At 35.9% G+C, this 21031-nt stretch overlaps 1 protein-coding gene across 6 annotated transcripts in view; it reads left to right on the forward strand.

Moving 5' to 3' along the window:
* The window catches only part of LOC100642299 (unconventional myosin-XVIIIa), a 65608-nt gene that overhangs the window by 21438 nt on the left and 23139 nt on the right, over positions 1-21031 (forward strand). For 3 of the 6 annotated variants that reach the window (XM_048411683.1, XM_048411682.1, XM_012315837.3), the window contains 11 exons: positions 7171-7359; positions 7832-8008; positions 8273-8473; positions 8639-8791; positions 9263-9846; positions 9921-10103; positions 10704-10966; positions 11284-11446; positions 11697-11871; positions 12284-12442; positions 12717-12932. In XM_048411683.1, the coding sequence (XP_048267640.1) occupies positions 7171-7359; positions 7832-8008; positions 8273-8473; positions 8639-8791; positions 9263-9846; positions 9921-10103; positions 10704-10966; positions 11284-11446; positions 11697-11871; positions 12284-12442; positions 12717-12932 (2463 nt within the window). Of the gene's footprint in view, positions 1-2407; positions 4542-6030; positions 6204-7170; positions 7360-7497; positions 7537-7831; positions 8009-8272; positions 8474-8638; positions 8792-9262; positions 9847-9920; positions 10104-10703; positions 10967-11283; positions 11447-11696; positions 11872-12283; positions 12443-12716; positions 12933-21031 lie in introns of those variants that run through there. The other 3 variants (XM_003400368.4, XM_020866461.2, XM_048411685.1) reach the window with 3 other exon arrangements.

Genomic DNA, 21031 nt, shown 5'->3' on the forward strand with positions numbered 1-21031 from the left:
AATTAATTAAAAGATTGTAATAAAAATACGAAGCATCAGCGAAACGATTTTTTTTTTTATTTAATTTGTACTTTACAATTTGCCCAGCTGGACATTCGGTAAATTTTTCTAGCTTTATTGCTAAATAACACGTGGATGGCTATCCCCAGCGGGACACCATCTTCGAGTTCGTCTATACTTCTTTTGTTTTTGCCCAGTGAACACATTTTTAATTGTATATCCGAGCCTTCCTTATTTTTATTAACATCCTGACGATAATAAGTTTCGTCATGAAGAAGTTCCGGCCCGGAATAACGCAACGCGTCTTAAATGAACGCGACTCATTGTTGTAATCTCCTTTGATTACAGCGTAGAGCAAGTAATTTCCATAATCACAAAGCATCAGGTATGCCAACCGTGTAATTAAACTGTCCCCGTCGAAATTTCCACGTAAGTTAATTGTTTTATTCGCGTTTCTTTTTTCTCGTGTTTTGTATGTTAAACATTTCTAACAGTGTCCAGAGATTTTAGAAAAATTGGCAACTGTTGGGAAAACATGGTGAGTTTAGCAACTTTTCATTGAATAATCCCGCGTGAAGACCATAGATGAAGAATACGATAAATCGTATTATCCATGTTTTAAGGAACATCGTTTTTAAAATTCAGTTCTTTGTCGTTTTATCTCGTTATCCTATCGATGCTTGTTATATCTTTCTCCTTCGATCCTCGCGTATAATTTGCCAAAAGAATCGAATGGATTATCGAGGATGCAATTACAGCGTGTTTCAATTAGTCGAAGTTGAACTCCTCGCATTTGTCGTGGATTTAACAACGTCGTCTATAGTGATCTATGCTCGCAGGAAAAGGTGACGAGGCCATCGAAGAGATTAAAGATGAAAATACATCCTCCGTGTATACAGATTTTCTTTTCTTCTCGTGTTGTTTCTGCGAAAACCGTGTTTATGCAAATTATTGGCTGAACGGAGAGCTTGAATCGCTCCCTTCAAATGGAAAGGATGGCGTTAAAAGGTGAATTGATAGTTGTTCGCTTTAGAACCACTTTAGCATCTTCTGTGTCTATTGGTATCCATTGATATCTATTTTATAAAGTTAGCTGCTTGATTTAGGAATTTTTTAATCATGCCACTTTCCTCCGTTATGTTTGCGAAAATGTATCTTATCTTATATTAAGATAACTAAGATCACTAGCATTTTTTAAAGTATTTAATAATATGTTTGAAGATATAATTTTATTTTAGAATGGCAGGAAAGTTTTATAGGAGCAACTAGCGTCGAGCGACGAGAATAAGTTTCCATTTTTATTGTCGTACATGGAATATAATCTGAACGTATCATAACAAATGTTCGTGCAACATGACAAAACCTGTTTCGCAAATTTTCAAACTGTATCGTTCGGTCGTATCGTTATACAAAACGTTCGGGCGACTTATGAGGCGAATGAAGCAGGCGAATTACGAGAGACGTTGTTTCTTTCGTTTTTCATCATCGGCAGCAAATATTCGCCTGATTTTTCGAAACTTCTTCTTCATAAACTAGTTTCAAGTCGTAAATATATTTATTGATTGTATCTTTATTCTACTATGTTTCTCTTTGTTATACATCTTGTACTTGTTCCAGCGTTTTTAATGTATCATGATCATAATTGGAGCTTTATACGACCGTCATTATGAAATTAATACGTTTCTATTTACTTATGGGAATCGGAGGGTTAAGAGTTAAGGGAAGCCATTAAAAATACTCGAAAGCCTTTGAGAACAGACGGAACGGTACACAACACAATAAGATTATATAATCTTTTATTACGATTTATGACTGACGTAACTGAGAAGAAAGGAAGGCTAACGCAATATTAACCCTCCGTAAACAGCATTTCATTTCGTTATGAGAAAAAATGATTATGAGACGATTATTTCCTCCGGTTTCCACTGTTAACGATTACTAAAAACAATGTTACTTAATTAAAAAATAATCGAATCTTAAACCAGTTAAGAACTATATAAACGATGTGTTCTATCTTCTCGTCTCGGTAGAGGTACAGGTTCTCGTTTGAAATTTTACACCGTATACAATGTTCGCACGTGCGATCAGGTGTGCAGACCATATAGCACCGTAGAAACTAAATATCGAAGGTAATCCAGAGTTAAAGCGACCCACGAATCAGCAATTCAATCGATCGATCGCTAGAAAATTATTTGTCATGGAAAAAATATTTTTCTCCGCGACAACGAAATCAATCGCTTGTAATCGGTGAAAATCTCATTTGCGGAGGATAATCACGAGGACACGAGTAAAGTGAAAGAGTTGGTGTACGGTGACGGAGACAGAGACGGAGAACAGAGCGAAGAAGGGAGCAGCGAGAGAAAGACGTCGCGAAGCAGAGAAGGAACGCCTCAGTCGTGGGAGCACGCCTGCCTCTTTCGTTTCTTTTTGATCTGCTTCGGTCTCGGGATACCACCGCTGTCTCCTGCCTCAGTCGAGACTCGGTGAGCTCGAGGTGCTCCTCGGAATGGAGCCCTGCTCTCCTCGCCCTTTCCTTCCCTTCCTCAGCTCTCCCAATCTGGACCAAACAGGAAGGAAGCGAAGATTCCGTTTCGTTGGTCATTTTGGAGTTTTCTAAAATTTCCCTGCAAACATGTTATTAATATTTCTCATCTTTTTGAACGTTAAGTAATCGATTTAAAGTGTTTTCGTTAGTTTGATTCTCCGGTTCACGCGTGTGTACATGTCGACAATGAGTTCGCGCTACTATCGATCGCAATGTTGGATCCCTACTGAGTTTGTTGTTCGATCTGCTTTAATTTCAATGACGAACGATTCGGGTATTTACCGTTCAATGTCGTCCTCGTGTTTGGTTACTAACAAATAATGTTTTTTATGTCTTGAAGTGTAAGGTGCTATGTATTTCGAGAGGTGTCAGTTGGAGAGAAACACCGAATAATTTAGGTGCTGGTGGAACGAATAATTGTTGTAAAGATTCTCTACAATTTTTAGAAAGCATCCTATTTCGGTTATAGTAATTGTCGGTGATCGTTAAATAACTTGGTGTATGAATCCTACGAGTTCTAAAAACGGTAAAATTATTTGAAACTGATATTTCGGAGCATTTGGAACGTCAGACATAAACAATGAGGAACAACCGTGACTAACGCATCCTGAAGATAATTTTCGTATTTTTAATTGGACACGAGTCTGGACAATTGAGTTGATAAAATATTGCAAGATAATAAACGGCGTGTTTTTCACAAATCGCTTCACAATAATATGGTACGTGGAACGTAATGCATGTTTAATAGAACGGATAAAAGCAACGTATATCAACTACTGGTGTCAGATTATTATCAAGCGGGTAGCAGATAGTGTTGCGAACGCGTCCCTACTTTTACCCGTGCAAAAACCCGATTCAAAGTGGATTTTCACGATTAAACTCACAAGTTACTTTACGAAACTTGGTTTCGGCGGGAAAAAAAGAGCGCCTGAATCAGTTCGTGAGACCGGATGATCCCGTAGCTGGAAGAAGGGATAATTAACCCGCGTGAAAGCGAGAGGACAAAAACGAGAAAACAGACTGAGAAGAACTGTCGGCGCCTTTTTCCATCGAGATGCCTCTAAACAAGGTCGACGAAGAGTCCCTGAGAGCGCATCACTTGCTTCACAGGTCGTGTCGCGGTAAGGCTCACGGGAATGGCATAGCGAAACAAAGCAATCGTCGCGCGACTATCTGCTTTCCTGCTACCAGGTTCCCAAAAGACCGGAAGTCCATTACATTGAACGAAACTTCGGTCGTAGCAAACGTGGCAACAAAATTTTCTAACAGAAGAATCAACAGAACTGGCACCAGTTCTTGGGAATGCAGTGACAGCGACAGCTTGCATTCTTCCGAAGCTGGACGCGAGAACGTGTTCACGACCACAAATAACAATGATCGTTCGCCATCGGCAAATACATCTGTTAGTGCCACTGTCAAGTCACCTAATGCTCCAAACACGAAGAAGAAAACTAACAAGAACCTACGCGTATCCCCCTCGTTATCGAAAACATCAACGAAGTGTAATAGAAAGGAGAGCTGGGCAGACACGTTGAGGGTGAGTTCGATCGATGATAGAATCAAACGGATGGAAGAGGGTTGGGACGACAGCAACGTGATCAAGGCACCTAGAGAGCGCAAGTGGAGGAGGATCACAGCGGAGATCGAGCAGAGGGTGCCTAATGGGAAGTCTGGTGACTTTAAGATCCTCGGTCTGAGAGGATCGTCATTGAAAGGATGGAACAATGGCTCGCAGAAGAGGAACCGGAAGAGCGCGGCCTTTCAAAGAAATTCAAAACCGATCGTGGACATCATCGAATGGGAGGAGATCGTGGAGATGGCTCTGGCGAAGAAGATAGGCCATGCAAAGGGAAAGAGAAGACAGAACGGCGAAGATGTGGTGGACGAGGGCTCAGATCGTCGAAAGGTTGAGGGTGAAACGGTGAACGGCGCGGGGGAGTGCATGAAACGCCTCGAGGTGCTTCTGCAAAATAGACTACCGCCGCAAACAGTCGAGGTATGTCATTATCGACACGCCTTCGGAAACGAGAGTTACAGTAGCTCTGTCTCTCTTTCTCAATGCATGCTATGCGAGGGATTGGGTGAGCCGTGTATGAAAATTATGGTTGCGCAGCTATAGGGAATTCGTAGAGCCGATGAATGCGGCTATTCATGATCGGTAAATTGGATGTTTCGTTGGCGGCCGCGTGTTTCCAAGGCGTTTAACTAGGTGTATACATATGTGTGTGTGTGTGCCTATCTTAGAGCATTTTACATGCGCGTTTCTCGAGATCGTTGTGGGAGAAGATTGGCTGGAAAAAACTGGGACATCTTGCATAATACTTTAGTTAATTACTTGTATAAATATAACTTTAACAAATAATTTTCGTACGATATTTGCCACGTAATAGTGTAACACTTGACGTATATTTCGTATGAAAATGTTGTCCACAATATCGTGATACATATTTAGTTTATGCCCCAGATTAAAGTTTGCACTCTTAGTAAGACACGTTATACGTTTCAACAGACTCTTCGGATTCCTTGTTCAACGCTATTTGCTGTGCGTCTATTATTTTGTTCTCTTATAGTTACTGTATGTGTACATGCTACAAATGTAAAGACATAAATATATACAACGTATACTACACTGACAGCAGATGAGTGTGTTTAACACCATTTATCTCTGTCGCAACACGTGTCTCCCTCCAAATAACTGTCAGAGCTCATATGTACTAATTTTTAAAATTGACACAGAAGTTTCAAGTTTGTTTCATACACGCGTCCAGTTTAATTTTATCGATTTCTTAATACCAGCTTCATATGCAATTAATCGTATTAATTAATTACAGCAGTATAACAAAAATAAATAAATAAGTACATAATATCTATGTAAGTACATTTTTATCTTAATAAAAGTAAACATTAGCATTATAAAAAACACCTGTACCTTTTTAATAATTGCCAGGACGATAGATCCGACACCGGTTATTTTTACTGATTTCTTAGTCTCAGTGTTAGACAAAGATAAATAAAACTTAAATACATAAGTACATGCGCATAGACTGAAAATACGTGCCGATTTGCATCCAAATCGACGTATACAATACATGTACATACAGCGAACGAGTTAAACGCTCATTTCCATGCCTAATTATCGACAAGGTATAATTGACAAGGTATAATTCAGCAAATGAGACAGAAATGGAGATTAGTTGGTGCAGCATGAAACAGATAAAAGAGCAACACATCGCAATCGTGTAATTTTCCCATTTAGGATCTTTCGTGTTCGAAGGTACGCTGTGTTCTGTTTGTTTCGCGAAACAATGCGATCGTTGTACAGGCTGGAGCCTGGGGCTTGATTCATGGTAATTTATTACCAGGAAGTCGTACGAGCCGTCGTTCTTACATGGTAGAATAGAACAAGTCAGTACGCTTTCTAGCAAAACGCCTGACACGACACGCGGAAATCGATATGCGTGCACCCACAGTTGCGACTCACCGCGTGATTCACGAAATTAGGGGAATTGTTATCGAACCGGCGACATCTACGCGCTACGTACCATGTGCAAATTAGAGTTTGGCTAGAGTTTTGAAAGAAAAGAGCCGTACAATATTTTAATAAAGATGTCGGAATTTTATTCGTCAATGAAGGAGGAAGTGCGAGGTGGAAAATATGGTAAATATACCGATAACGTTTATGGAAACGCATAAAATTGGAATTGATCTCGCTGTTACATCTGAATTGGTAGCTGCTACATCAGACTTTTATAAGCCTTGAATTTTAAGTGTTCTACTTGATTAAGGTCAGGCCTGTAAAGATGGTATGTAAATGGCAGTATTAGGCGTACAAAACCGGTGCCAATAACGCAGACATTTTCAAGGATGTCGATGATTTAAACGACAGTTTCGCATTTTTTTACAAACATATTGTCGGTCAGAATGGGACGCGTTATTGGTCGAAAACTCTTCCAGATATTTTTGTAAATTATTATCGATAGTACGTTAGCAGGCTGCTCCTGTTAATAAATATTTCTCGAACATTGAAAAACAGCTTCCCGAATATGCGAGTGAGGACATTTTCTGAAGAATGAAACTTGAAATTTCCATTCGAGGAAGATCCTTATTGGGGATGAAAATTCTTAATAATTTGAACTTTGTATAATCGCACGAACGAATAATTGTGCACGATTTGAAGCGTAAAAGTCATTAAATATCAGTTATGTACGTCGATACTATAAAATTTCGCATAGGTGAAACTGAAACTATTTTGCTGGTTTTTGATGGATAGCTCGTAGGTTGAACTTCAAGGTTGAAATACATTTTTCTAATCAATGATGTAATTCATTTAATATGGATTCTCAAGTACGACTAGTGCTCTAATCTACACAGCTCGTAGGTGAGCAAATACTTTCTTTTTGACGCGTGGTAACGTCGGAAAGGGAGAGAAACATGTGCAACATCGTGTAATTGAAGTTCTAGATTTGCAACTTTTAGATTTCTCTTGAGATAGAGAAAGAACAGCTACGCCACAGAAACAATCTATTTTCGTTTAATTTCAATTTGCAAGATACGTTACATTCGACGATTAGAAAATTTGTGTAGAATTTTAAGCAATTTCTTTTCTTCTTTTTGTCGATGACTAGGCACGGTCCGAGGAGCATCTGGCGCAAGAACAAGCATGGCTGAGTTCCGAAAGAATTTGGTTATTACATCGAGGTGGTTTTACCCCTGCGACGAAATGTGGTCCAGCAGATCCGGACACAGGAAAGCTAAGAATTCGTTTAACCACTTCTGGCGAGGAACTTCTCGTCGATGAAGAGGACGTTGAAAAGGTATTCGTTTGATTAAGTTTATTTGACATTGAATATCAATTTCCATGATGTTCAAGTATTTAAATTCTAAATATTTAAAACATTTAAAATATAAAGAATTATATTCTATGTTTTTAATTTAATCTTTCATATAGAATCTTCCCGATTATACTCCTCCCGATTGCACCACCAATTACGGTAATAAGAAAGAAAAAGTGAAAGAAGTGAAAAGTTATTACTAGACTATGAATTTCTATGCAAATTCTTATTTTCGCGAGCAAAACTAAAGAAATTGGACTTAAACAGAGGTTCGCTTTTTCCATTAAATAATATAGTAAATAGCTTGAATATTTTATACATTTTTACAAGCGTATATTTTCCATAAATGCATAAACATCCGTAGTCTAGTTATTACGATGATTCGTAACACACAGACGCAATTCTCTAACAAGTAGGTTAAATCAAACTAATCATTTATTCCTTTTCTTCGCAGGCCAACCCTCCTCAGTTTGACAAGGCCGAGGAACTCTCGCAATTACGTTTTCTCAATGAATCTTCTGTTCTCCACACACTGAGACAACGTTATGCCAGTAATTTAATACACACGTATGCGGGAGATAGCATGATCATTATCAATCCGGTGGCGCCATTAGCGATTTACTCTGAAAAGGCAAGAGACGTTTACGCATTCCTTTATTTCTTTTTACCATTTTTTTTTCTTATGAAAGAGCAATAAATTGAACATTCTTGCTTTTAGTCTTTAATGGAATTTGTAATTAAAATTTATTAGTGGTTTGAAACCATCCTTCTTTTTAAGTGAGATAAAAATCTTAATTTCAATTTATTCAGAGAATGAAGACGTTTACAAGCCAAACAAATTCTGCTAAACTACGTTGCTTATTTTTTCCTCTTTTTTTTCTTTATTACTTTTTAGGTAGCACATATGTTTAGAGGATGCAAAAGCGAGGATATGCCACCTCATATCTATGCGATGGCGCAAGCAGCTTACAGAGGGATGTTAGCGACTCGGAGAGATCATTCCTTAGTGTTTCTTGGCCGTAGCGGATCTGGCAAAACAACAAATTTTAAACATGCTCTCCATTATCTTGTACTGGCTGCAGGCACAGTTAACAAGGTGAGTGAAAATTTATAGAATTTGATAATATTATCAGCTTACCTTTATAATAAAAATTAAAGAAAATTAAGATAAATAGGAATTCCTATTTTTTTTTTTCAATTATTGCAGATTTTACAAATCGTTCCATCTTTTAAAATCTGTCTATTCTGATTAATGTTAAAGATTTTGACCATTGAGAAACTCAACGCCCTATTCACAGTATTGGAGGCATTTGGAAACAGCAGAACACACATGAATTCCAATGCAACACGTTTTACACAGCTCTTCAGTTTAGACTTTGATCAATCGGGCCAAATAGCATCGGCTTCTTTGCAGGTAATACAATTATGCGTTATCGGATAATCGTTTTGTTCAACTACATATCATTTCATGAAGTGTAAATCAATTAATAATCTATATTTATCGTTGATGTATAACATTTAATTCATTTTTATTTGTAGTATATTTTCTAAACGTCAAAATGTAAATTACATGAGAATTAGAGAATTCTTTTACTGTGGTAGTGCTATGGCTTCGGGGTGTAACGCCCTCGATAAAGGGCACAATCGATCCAATGAACACACCCTCGAAAGTGGAGCATATCAAAAGAGTTTGAATTATTATTTGAAGATAAAAAACTTTTTTAAGCGGGTTTATGTTTTTGATCTTTATTGAAATGTTATAAAATGTTCTTGTTGTAAAAAATATATACATATATGTACCTAATATAATTATTTACTTTAACTATGCGATAATTTTGTAAAAATATCCAAGGTATATTGACCTGATTTTTATTTTGTTCGCAAGGTCCTACTTTTGGAAAAGTCGAGAATAGGCAGAAGAGCGAATGGAGACCCAACTTTCCATGCAATTTACCGTTTACTGGCAGGCGCAGAGGGTGCTCTCAGAAAGGAATTGCACCTGACCAATCTAGTCGCAGAGAACAATGTGTTCATTACACCTTTGCAGAAGCACGAGGACAAACAGCGTGCCATGGTCGAGTTTAATCGAATCGTGGCAGCTTTTAGGATTCTCGGCGTTTCCGAGTCCGACGAGAAAGTCATTTGGCTAGTCCTTGCTGGCATATATCACCTGAGCTGTGCTGGTGCGGTTAAGGCTGGCACCAGTTCGCAAAGTCGATGGCAGTTTGCAAGAGTCGAATGTGCAGAGAAGGCTGCAACGTTATTGGGTACTACTGTTGAGGAATTGAGTAGAATAGTGTTTTCTTCTAATGGAGGCGGTGCTGGTACACCGAATACTCCGAGGCCTGCTTTACGTACACCAAGTCCTACCGAACAAAGCAAAGATATCATGGGATTAGATGCTCTGGAAGGTCTTTTGATTGGACTTTATTCTGAAGTGTTCCATTGCGTAGCTGCTCTTATCAATAGGTTTGTTCTTTTTGTGAGTAAATAGGGATAGAATGAGAGTAATGATGATAATGTCGTTCTTTATTCTTTCACAGATCCATATCATCATCTGTGCACACAGTGTCTTCTTTGTTGTTGTGTGACTCGCCAGGTTTTCAGAATCCAGCCTCCTGTGGACGACAAACGGGAGCCTGTTTCGAAGACCTGTGTCACAATTACTTGCAGGAAAGGCTGCAACTGTTGTTTCATCATACGACACTGGTGGCACCAAAGGACAGGTACATTGTAATCTAATTAATTAAGTTTATATATATATAGTGATTAATTATTGTTTTGGATCAGATACTGTAGAATGAATATGTCTTTGTTCAAAATAGTTTCATGTGATTATCTCAATAATGCAGGACACAATGAACAGACTATTCTTACGTTTAAATACAAAATATTTATTATTCGATATTGTCATTCGATGTCGATAATCGATTAAGACAAGTTATCCATATTTTCTATCTCTTCCTAGTTGTCCTAAATTTAAGTAAAAGTAGTGTTTCTCATGAAATATTTCAATTTTATCTTAAAATATCGAAAGAAATGGAAGATGAATCGATCGATGAATGTTTCAAACCCGTTTGTTGTTACGAAGATAGTGTGTGCTATAACTTATTCTTTGTAATGATTTTTCGAATATAATTCGATAATTTTGAAATAGATGATAATAAAAAATAAAGCAATAATGCATAGATCAAATGAAATAAAAATCTACCACAAAGAATTTAAATCGAAGAAAATTCCATAATGAAATAAATGAAATAAAACTTAAAAATCTTCGATATAGATATATATTGCATATTACTACTGAACTCATCCGTGTAATTTAGGTACGTCCAAGAAGGAATTGACGTAGATTACGAAGATGACTGCGACGAAGATGGAATTGGATCACCTCAGGGTTTAATTTCGCTACTAGATCGTGGAAGTTCGCAAGGTGCAACGATGTTGCGAACTAGCCAAAGTGACCTTAGTGGAAGTAGACAAATAGAACGAAAGGGTCTTCTGTGGCTGTTAGAGGAAGAAACAGTATGTCCTGGTGGCAGCGACGAGACATTTTTAGACCGATTGTTTTCTCATTATGGAGATAGAGGTACTTAAATATGTTTGTTTTTTGTTTTACAAATTATGATGAATTATAATTTTTTTTTTATGTTATTGTACCAAAACTCCATATTATTTTTCATTTTCCGAATTAATTTTAATTATACACTTCAGAAAATTATGGAAAATTGATTGTATTGGAAATACATATGCTAGATTATCGTAGTTAATAAAAATAGAAAAAGATTTTCTTTTTTATAATGATATAAAGTTTATTATTCGATACAATGATATAATATATGATCATTCTGTACATTGCAATACATTGTTTTTACTTATCTTTTTAATTCTGTTTTTCTAAAACAGATCATCAATTATTGTTAAGAAAAGCACCTGGGAACAATCAGTTTGTCTTACAACATTTATTGGGTACCAATCCTGTACTTTACACAGCAACAGGATGGCTGAAAGCAACACGGGAGAATCCTGTTACTAAAAGTGCCATTACAATACTTCAAGAAAGTACAAGGTATGTAATTTAAATGTTTTTATTTTTCTAATTGTGTACAAATCTTACAATTTTATTAAAATCTTGATCTTATTTCTCCTTATCTTGAAACTTTCTGTATGTTTCTAAGATAATATTTTATTAAAACATGTTTTGAACTGAAACGTTTATACATTTTTCAATATAATTTTGTATAAAATAATTAATAAATCTTTATTAACTGAAATTTCTTGATACCAGTAACTAATATTACATTTTATATTGATATCAGGGAAGATGTGAATATGCTGTTTGTTAGTGCACGTGGAGCAGGAGTATCTGGAGCTTTATGCAGTTCAATGCCTGGTTTAGAAGGTTCACAGTCTTTGAGAAGAGCTTCTAGTATACGGCGAACATTCACTACCGTTAAAAGAAAAAATATATCTCTTCAGGTTAAATTCACTGTTGTAAGTATAAAAGTCATAAGACTAATATTCTTATCTACTAATCAGAAATAAATATTCTATGAATAATTGAGTTCTGGATAACTACATATTTATCTGGGAATATTATGATTTTCATGAGTGTATAGGAACATGAAAGATAAGGTCATATGTCATGTTACATATTATGTTATCTTCAAACGATGACTCAGTTGATATAAGTTTACTACTAACTTCATAAACGAGATACGTAATGAAGCTGAAAATGTTTACTGAATTAAAATGCACATTGTTATGGTACCACTTCCTGTTTTTGTTTCTTGCTTTTATTATCAGCTTGCGTGTAAAAAAGGCAAGACGCAATAACTAATTCTCTTCTAAATTAACCAAAATTTTCTATTTGACATTAATGAAGATATGTTGTAATTTGTTACAGGATGGACTGATTGAAACTTTGCGGAGAACACGAGTTAAATTTGTCCACTGTATACTACCGCAACACAATGCTGGATGTACCGATAATAAAAGCTTATTGTCAGTAAAATCAAATCAAAGCGAGGACAGTGTTATTAACGTACCGCTTCTACGATCACAGGTAAAAATTCTCTTAACTGCATAAATGTATAATATGAAAAATTTAATTAACACAATCCATGTAATGTTTTTAAATTTTTAATTTTACCCAAGCAATTGTATTTAATGCAAAAATTAAACAGATTAGTAATATAATAATAGCAGGGAAAATTTTTACAACAGTTATACAAATATACGTATATTAATTTTATCTAGTGCAATAAATTATATCCTCTAGAATATTAGTCTCAATCTTTGATTAAAATACTAAAAAAATATTTCAATTTTTGTTACAGATTCGTGGAAGCCAAATAATCGATGCAGTTAGATTGCATAAAGTGGGATTCCCTAAGCATATAGCTTTAGGTGAATTTAGAAGACGATTCAGTTTATTGTCAAGTGATGTAAACACACGACCAGGCAGTCCTGTAGCTGATGAACGTCGTGCTGTGGAAGATATGATGCTTACCATCGACGTCGATCCAGCTTTGTATCGAGTTGGACAAAGCCAGGTAAGTTATATCTACTATTTTGCATTTTTCTCTATATTAAGTAGTAGTATGGTTCCAAAAAAAATGCGAAATCCCTAGGGAGGATATCTACAAAATACCACTTTATCTGTATTATTTTTTAAACAAGTATATGTATTTGGTATGTACTAGAAATTTGTAGATACGAAAAAATATGTCTAGAGAGAATCGTTTAATTTTCTATCATCTTTATAATGTGTTACAAACTGAATGAATACGAAAACATATGTTTACCTATGAAAGGCTAATTTTTTAGCCAAAAATTCCAGTATTACGGCGTCTTCTATAAAGCTACATTTACGTATATATCACATTCATATCTCAAAACTATGCACAACTTTCCATTTCATCTTTTTTAACTTTCAATTTACATGCCACTGTACTTCAGCAAGGATCGAATGTCTAGTATCATATCTTTCACTCTAGTAGAAGCACTTTCACTTTTTTCCGTACAGGTAGTAATGCTTTTACTAGATGTTCTGGTTATCAAAACAAACAAAATGGAAAGGCATATCGATAGCGTTATTCTAACTTGTAATACCGGTCTTAGATATCACCATCGGACGGCATAGATACTCGAATTAATACCACCGTTGCTCATAAGTATTCAAAGTGCTTCCGCAATTCGATTCACCGTAGGTGGTATGTTCGAGTGTGAGAATTTTGGTAACGTCACATACTTGAAACGAACATTCGTTTTCTCAAGGAGAATCGCTTTACGTGATTTCGGTCAACTTTCTCCACGAATTCGATTATAGTTTCGTCAGTACACTACGTACAGAGAATCGGTATCGATGTGAATTCACTGATTAAAACGATCTTCACCGTCTGGTTAAATGGATTTTTATTCTAGTAGCTCGTCTAACTATGTATATAATATTAATGATTTAAATATAGCTACGGTAATACTAAAAGTTTCTGAACTCTACCATTTGAGTAACACTTGATATTTTATCTCAACTGCGACACAAAAATTTGCAAAGACATTATAAATACTAAGAGTCACATAATCTTGTAGAAAAGAGAAAATAATATTAATAATCTCCAATAATTATTTCAGATGAATTTCTATTTAAAAAGATTCGAGCAGTTTTTCTGTTACATCAGAATGATCAGACTGTTGCATGTAACTGCAATTGAAATGAAAACTCTTGCCACATTCTGCATATTTATGTAGAGTAACGTTTCGTAACATAACTTAGGAAGCAAATTACGTGAACGTGGTCGGTTTTCTTTTTGTAGACAAGCATTTTAATTTGGTGATTCCATGGAATCGTAATCGTGACAAGATCTTATTTATAAATGTCATGCAAAGTTGCACACGCGTTAGGTGTAATCGCGTGTCTTTATTGGCACTTTTTACTATGGAACGGCGAAGTGACATTAAAATTACCAGATCCAAGCTATACTTACGTTAGGGATGACCATTTAATGTGTTTTCTACTGGAAAATTATTAGTATGTTGTTACTTTTTAATGCGCGAAAGTAACGTTTCGATTATAGATGCGGTTTGTACGTCTTAATGTGTGTTTTATTTTTTTTTTTTTCTAAATTCAGACCTCTGTTTTATGTGAAATTTTTTAGAATGCAATGGAGCTTTCAGATACATTCAAGACAATTCACACCTTTTCTTCCTTTTAACGAATATATGTAAATATTTAACAGGGAAATTCACATTAGAAATGTATATTGCAATGAAATTATTATTTAAAATCTTCTCTTATTCGTTGCATACGATCAAGTACAATTTCTCTGCAACATGACAATTTTCGGTGCTGCAAAATAATTAAATACTCCAATTCTGCGTCCCTGAAATAGATACCTGAATTGTATTCAGTGAAAATCACGTGAAATTCAAGAGACCTTAGGGTCATATTTATGATACGAGTATGTAGTTCAAGAAATTGTAGCGGGGTTAATTATAATTTGTAGGTTCCGAGATTAACAAATACATATTTCCTCCCCATAGCAACTATGAAAATTTCTACTTCGGGGTATTTACTCGTATTATTTATCAGTTTCAGTTCCTCGATTATATTCTCAAATATTTATCAGTAGCCGTAGACTGGCGCTGCGAGGTGCACCGATGTGGCTCGTTTGCTGCCAACTCTAATCATCGATTATCGTTGCAAGGTTAATTCCCGAAGCCGGAAAGAAGATCATTTAACCGCGAAAGTGCAAAAGGGTCGAATAACCGTGGAAAAAAAGCGACACGCGCTAGTGACTTTCTCGTGGCCCATATAGAAATCGTTGCACTCTTCGGAACCTCTCCTTGTTCGCAGAACTCGCGTTGCCCGAGGCCTTTTCGTCGCGAAAGTGTTCCACCTTGCACGTACACCTCTTCTTTTCTTTTTTATCGGGCCCGTCTGTTTTACTTCAAGACTAAGCGCGTGGTCCAATTTGTTCTCCGCAACAGATTCGAGCCAACGAATTAAGGAACACGGAAGTCGAGAGGAGCACGACGTCATCGCGATATTCTAGATAACAACGAGTAATCGAACCCTTTTATTTCTCGTCCAACAGACGAGAACAATGATGTTGGTTTTGCAATTACGCTTTAGACTGCGTTAATAGAACAGGTAACGTACGCGGTACGGCTTTTTAAGAAGAGCTTGAAGAATCCGAAGTAATTAAGCGTTCGTTCAAGCGTAAATTGTTTAACCAGAAAACTTCGCTGTTTCTTTTGTTGCGTCGGACAGAAAAAATAAAAAAGGAAGCTTTTGAAACTTGGAAAGTCGATCGAGGTTACTTGGATAATTTAGATACACATGATATGTTAATTATTGTAATCAGTGTATGTCGAAGAAGATAATGGATATTAATTGTTGTAACGAAATGTCAATTGAGAAGATTATTGAGAACTTCTTGCATACCATCTTTAATCTTTCGTACATCTTATTCATAAGCTTTTCTTTTTGCAATACTTCATTATTACTGTGTACATAGGTACTTTACCACCATAAATACATCATTTATCAAGAATACTAGAGCACTACTGCTGGTATTTCTAATAATACAAATTGAATGCTTTTAGCTGCACTTAATTTCTAGCTATTCTGTGCTGCATCGTATCTTTTAATCTCAAATATGCTGAAAAGTTATATTAGTAAGCTTTACTGTATATTATCACGACTGGTGTCGCATTTTTAAGTAACGTAACCATGATAGGATTTCCTGTTGCTTCATTAATGTAGCTGTATGCGTTGATATAAAATATGTCAGTAAATGGATGTGTGTGGATGAACACCAATTGGAGACAGTTAAACTACTTGAATGTACAAGTAGAAACGGTTCTCAATAGAATAAATTTAGAAAGTATATCATAAATACCGCATAATGCAACGGAAGCACAGTTAAACTGGCTTTTCCAATACGGGTACCACGTATCAAACTTTCGGTATAAATAGAAGATGAAGAATTTGTAGTATATCGACATTCCAACTTTTATGAAAGCAAGCGAAATAATAAGATGTTAGAATTTTTGAAATAAAAGAATTATAGTAGGTTTATCACATTCCTTTTGCCATTATGCTGCTGTGTTTCGTGTACCGTATCGCGGATAAATGGACAAAATCATGTAACCTCGTTTTATACAATACATAATTATGTAGTAAGTTATCGAAGGCGGTTACGTTAAGTGCGTTACCCTACAAAATATTAACCGGATGAAAGAAGTGGAACGCATGACCCGCAGTTATGAAAATACAATCGATAACGAGTATACAAAAGCTGTTGGAATAGTATCGCTTCTGTTTAAACGCGCAGCTAGGAATCTCCACTCCCGAAATATCCGGACTAAGGTTTCCACGGCGGAAATGTGACCGTTGATCGCGTGTGCCTGCGATTCGTGCGTGTCTAGCATCGCAAATAATTCGCTGTTCGATTCCACCAGTCGATAGCTTGCACCACGAATAGACGCGTGGACTGATTCGTTAGAAATTAATATCGGTACCAACGATGACTTCGATATCGCCATTAACTCCCGTTATCACGTCTCGCGCTCAAATGTTTCTTATTTTCTTATTTCACGAAGGCAACCTACAATCGAAATCAAAGTATAATAAAGTAACACGTTTTTCTCTTTATTGGCAACATTTTATTTCAATTTCTGCTTTAGAAATTAACATTCATTAGCAAACAAACGAATCGCCTCGATTTGTTTAAGAGAAGCATAGAGAAAATTTATTGAACGTGATGGATATAGGAATTATTATAGTAAAGATGGACAAAATTATCGTTCATCGATCTGGTCAACAAATTTTTACCCATTCTTCGAACTTTATTCTAACGTGTATTTGATTTCTGTAGCGCTATTAGTAGACTCATTGCCATTAGGAGTACTCATTGTCAGTCGTTGAGTAAGTCGGTTTTCCGCGTGGTGTTAATGCCTATTGCGCGCTCGGAAATCCACCACAGCTTGGTAATAGAGAAACGCGACGAGTTTTAATTTAACTGGCTAACAGGCTAGGTCAGGTTCGCACGACAAACGCGGTAACTTGCCAGATCGTGATTGAGATCACGAAACCATTAGCGTTACTCCGTATTAATTGCTGTCAGCTATCATGTAGGTATACGAGAAACAGTTGTAAAATCTACGTGCTTAATCCGTATCTGTGTTTGTCCTAATTTTTCTTTCATGCAAAGTTGCAGCTTTCTAAGCTTCACAACTTTATCGTGTTATAACATTATATTCGGTACTTTTGTGAACAAAACTTGATTTTAAAACATTGACGTGCTGAAAGATTAGAAACTTCCTTTTTATTTTGCGTTTCTATTGATCGACTAATTCTTATTGTTACTGGATATGGAATTTTTTACGTTTCTTATCCTTATTTAGCTAAAATAGAAACAGTAATAGCCTATTAAAATTTTAGCTTGTGAAGTAATCTCAAATTCTTGCAAATTAATTTTAAATAGAGAAAGGATATGATTTTAAGGAGTAATTAAATTATCAAAAATATGGAATTCTTGTTTCTAATTTTACGTGAACAACTTTTACGTCTTGTTCTAATAGTAGTTTGAGAAATACTTCCTTATAGACGCACATCCGAACCGGAAACATTGAATATTCATATGAAATCTCTCGAAAGATTCTCAAGAAAATTAAACATCTTTTCTATAGAACCATTTCTCGTTACGATTATGTTTCTGCATTAGTAATGGCTCTTTCATTCATTTCTGCTTATCTAAAACATCATCGATTTCTGTTATTATTCTACGAAGGTAATGAGAAAAATTATAACAAGCAAACTTACACGAGAAGCATGATTTTCTTATTAATCAATCAAATTTCGTATAATTATACGTCGCATGAAGTTGAAATAGAAATAAGGAATTTAACTTAATTATAATACATTAGAATATGTAGTAACGTTTAACACGAATTTAGTATACTTTCGGATCTTCGATACTCTGATACTTCTTAGTCGTAGTGTATCTGGCATTTTTCCATCGTTTGACTTTCGACCGAAGTCAATTTCGAAGAAAAGCCGCTCGATGGAATGGAGTGGAATGCGTGGGATATAAATTTTCTACACCAGTTCTTTGAAGAATGCGTTGTAGATGATAGAGGATGCGTTCCTTCAAGAGAATGACGCGTGTCGTCCGTATAATTTTATATTTGTCACGAGACAGGTGCGGATATTTTATCTGAATCGTAGAATGGCGGAAAATAGTGGAACGGTGTGAAAAGAATGCGAAAAAGAAGCGAAAGTGAATGATTTTTATCATCCAGATAGTTTTTATTTTGCCTTGAAATTTTTAAACAACGCTTTTTATTCTACATGCTCCACATAAAAACAAACGAGTAAATCGGTATTGCATTAAGAAAACGATCAATTCACCGAAGAAAATAATAAAAATTCAACAAATCGTGGAATATTTCATGATTATAAAATGATCTCAATAAGATCTCGTTGGAAAGTGACATCTGTTACGTACACTTAATAAAGAACACAAAGGTAAATGTCAGACAAGGCTTTTCAGCCTTGCAGCTATCTCTTCGCTATTACACTGACTAGATAAAATAGCTTAGATCGGACGCAGATATATCGAAGAGGTTATCGCAGTTTACAATGAATTTCTCCCACGTGGTCGTTCTTCCCTGTGGCGGAAGCGGATGCGAAGAAGCGGTTTCTTCGGCTTTTCTGTTACGTCGTGCGCTTTCGCGTGTCGAGTTCATCTCGAATTCCTCCTAACCCGTTGGTTAATTGCTACGAAAATAAAGGAGAAGAGAAGAGGAGAGAAGAGAAGATGCGCGACTTCTTTCCTTGTATTTTCCGTTGCTTCTCGCATGGCGAGCATAACGAACCCGTGTGCTAATTAATTAAACGACCACGCCGCTTTGGTCGTCCGACTCTCTCTAATTCGTTGGCCGTTTAGGGATCGATTGCCGGGTTTTACTTCGAGGAACGAAAGAAGCAAAACCATTGGCTGAATATTATCTGCTCGGACATTAACGCAATCTTACTCTGTTTTTAATAAACGAAATAAAATTGTAATTAATGGATCTGTAGCGCGTGAATATCCCTCCAAAGTAAAACAGGCTGAGACTCGACAGCCATACTCTTCCTGCATGTCTGACATTCTCTTTCTAGGAAGAAATTTCTCGGCTATCCGTACACCTTTTACGTGCGCATACTATCACTAACAATTCAGAAGTGGACAGAACGGCATCTTCGCCTTATAATGTACGGTACTTTGGACGTCCAAGTTACCGATGTTATGTGCATGTTTCACGTTACTTTTATTCCGAATTTAAAAAAGGAAAAGATTCTCTTAACCATTTTACATAGCATATTAGCTTTTTTGACAGTTGTTTTAGTTTTGTAAGAGCGGTTTCTCCGTAATTAATCGGAAAATTATTTCTGCAGTGGCTTACCATAGGGATTGCACGTTAGAATCTCAACTTTGAAAATAAATATCCTCATTTCGATAAGGCTAGTTTTGTCAAAATTGAATCATGTATAAACACTATACTAAATAACGCTGGAATTTCAAAAGAGATTGTAAGAAGGTTAATCTACGCTGCAAATACTTTAATTGAAATTTTTATATTTTCCTCAAACGTAACAAATTACAAAACAGCGCAATTAAGTCGAAGATCTTTCGGGACACACAAAAGACATAAAACTACAGCTAAAGAAATTCAGAATTTCTAAAATCTTCGTTTTGTCCTCGTTTTTATTGATTCATCTGTTCAATTACCTATAGAAGATATTAGAGTTTCTAAAAAATACTTGGGTACTTGAGAAACTCATAATAAACTTGGATAATTAATCTGTAAGCGACTATCAACATCCTTTTTACATGTCTTATTGTGCACCAGGCAATTATTCGTAATTAATTAGAAAGTTTATATAATATTTAAAAAATACGTGCAACAAGTCGCTGCTAAAACTGATATCAAAGTGAAACTTGGGAACGAGGTGGTTTAACTTTGACAATAAGTACGTAGCATAGTTTTAATTAGCAACGCTAATAACGCCTGACAAGATGGAAAACCACACATGCTTTGCCATACATTCGTCAGCGATTAAAAAGTGAAAAGGAATCTGGTATCTGTCGCGGCAGAAAATTTGTTAAAATTATCGTGAATATCAATGGCAAGCCACGTGGAACATCTTTCATAAAATAGACGCGAATATTTTGTTCGTGTATTTAATAGGCTTTCGCTTTTCACATTGAATCTGATATCTTCTTATTTAGAATTGTTTATCTTTTTAGAGCTAATTCTTCACGCATTCTGTTTCTTTTAATAAGTGCAACCGATTAACGAGTTTAATTCTTTATTCTTAGAGAATACATATTCGTAATTAAATTCTGAAGTCATTGAAGAAGTTTCGAGTTTCTGAAATTAGAATAATGCCACGTAAATAATAGTTAGGTTGATGTAATGTTTTGCTGTATATTACTTTCATCTTTTTACTTGTACCATGTGCGGTGTATAAAAATTTATTTACGAGTATAATACGAATATTTTTCAGACGATTGCATAATTGTATTCCATTTTTAAAGTTACTATATTAATTTCATCTTGTTTCGCTGTTTCAATTCTCCTCCTTCTCATAATTCCTCCAACT

Source organism: Bombus terrestris, chromosome 14 (genome assembly GCF_910591885.1).
Source record: "Bombus terrestris chromosome 14, iyBomTerr1.2, whole genome shotgun sequence".
Lineage (NCBI taxonomy): Eukaryota > Metazoa > Arthropoda > Insecta > Hymenoptera > Apidae > Bombus > Bombus terrestris.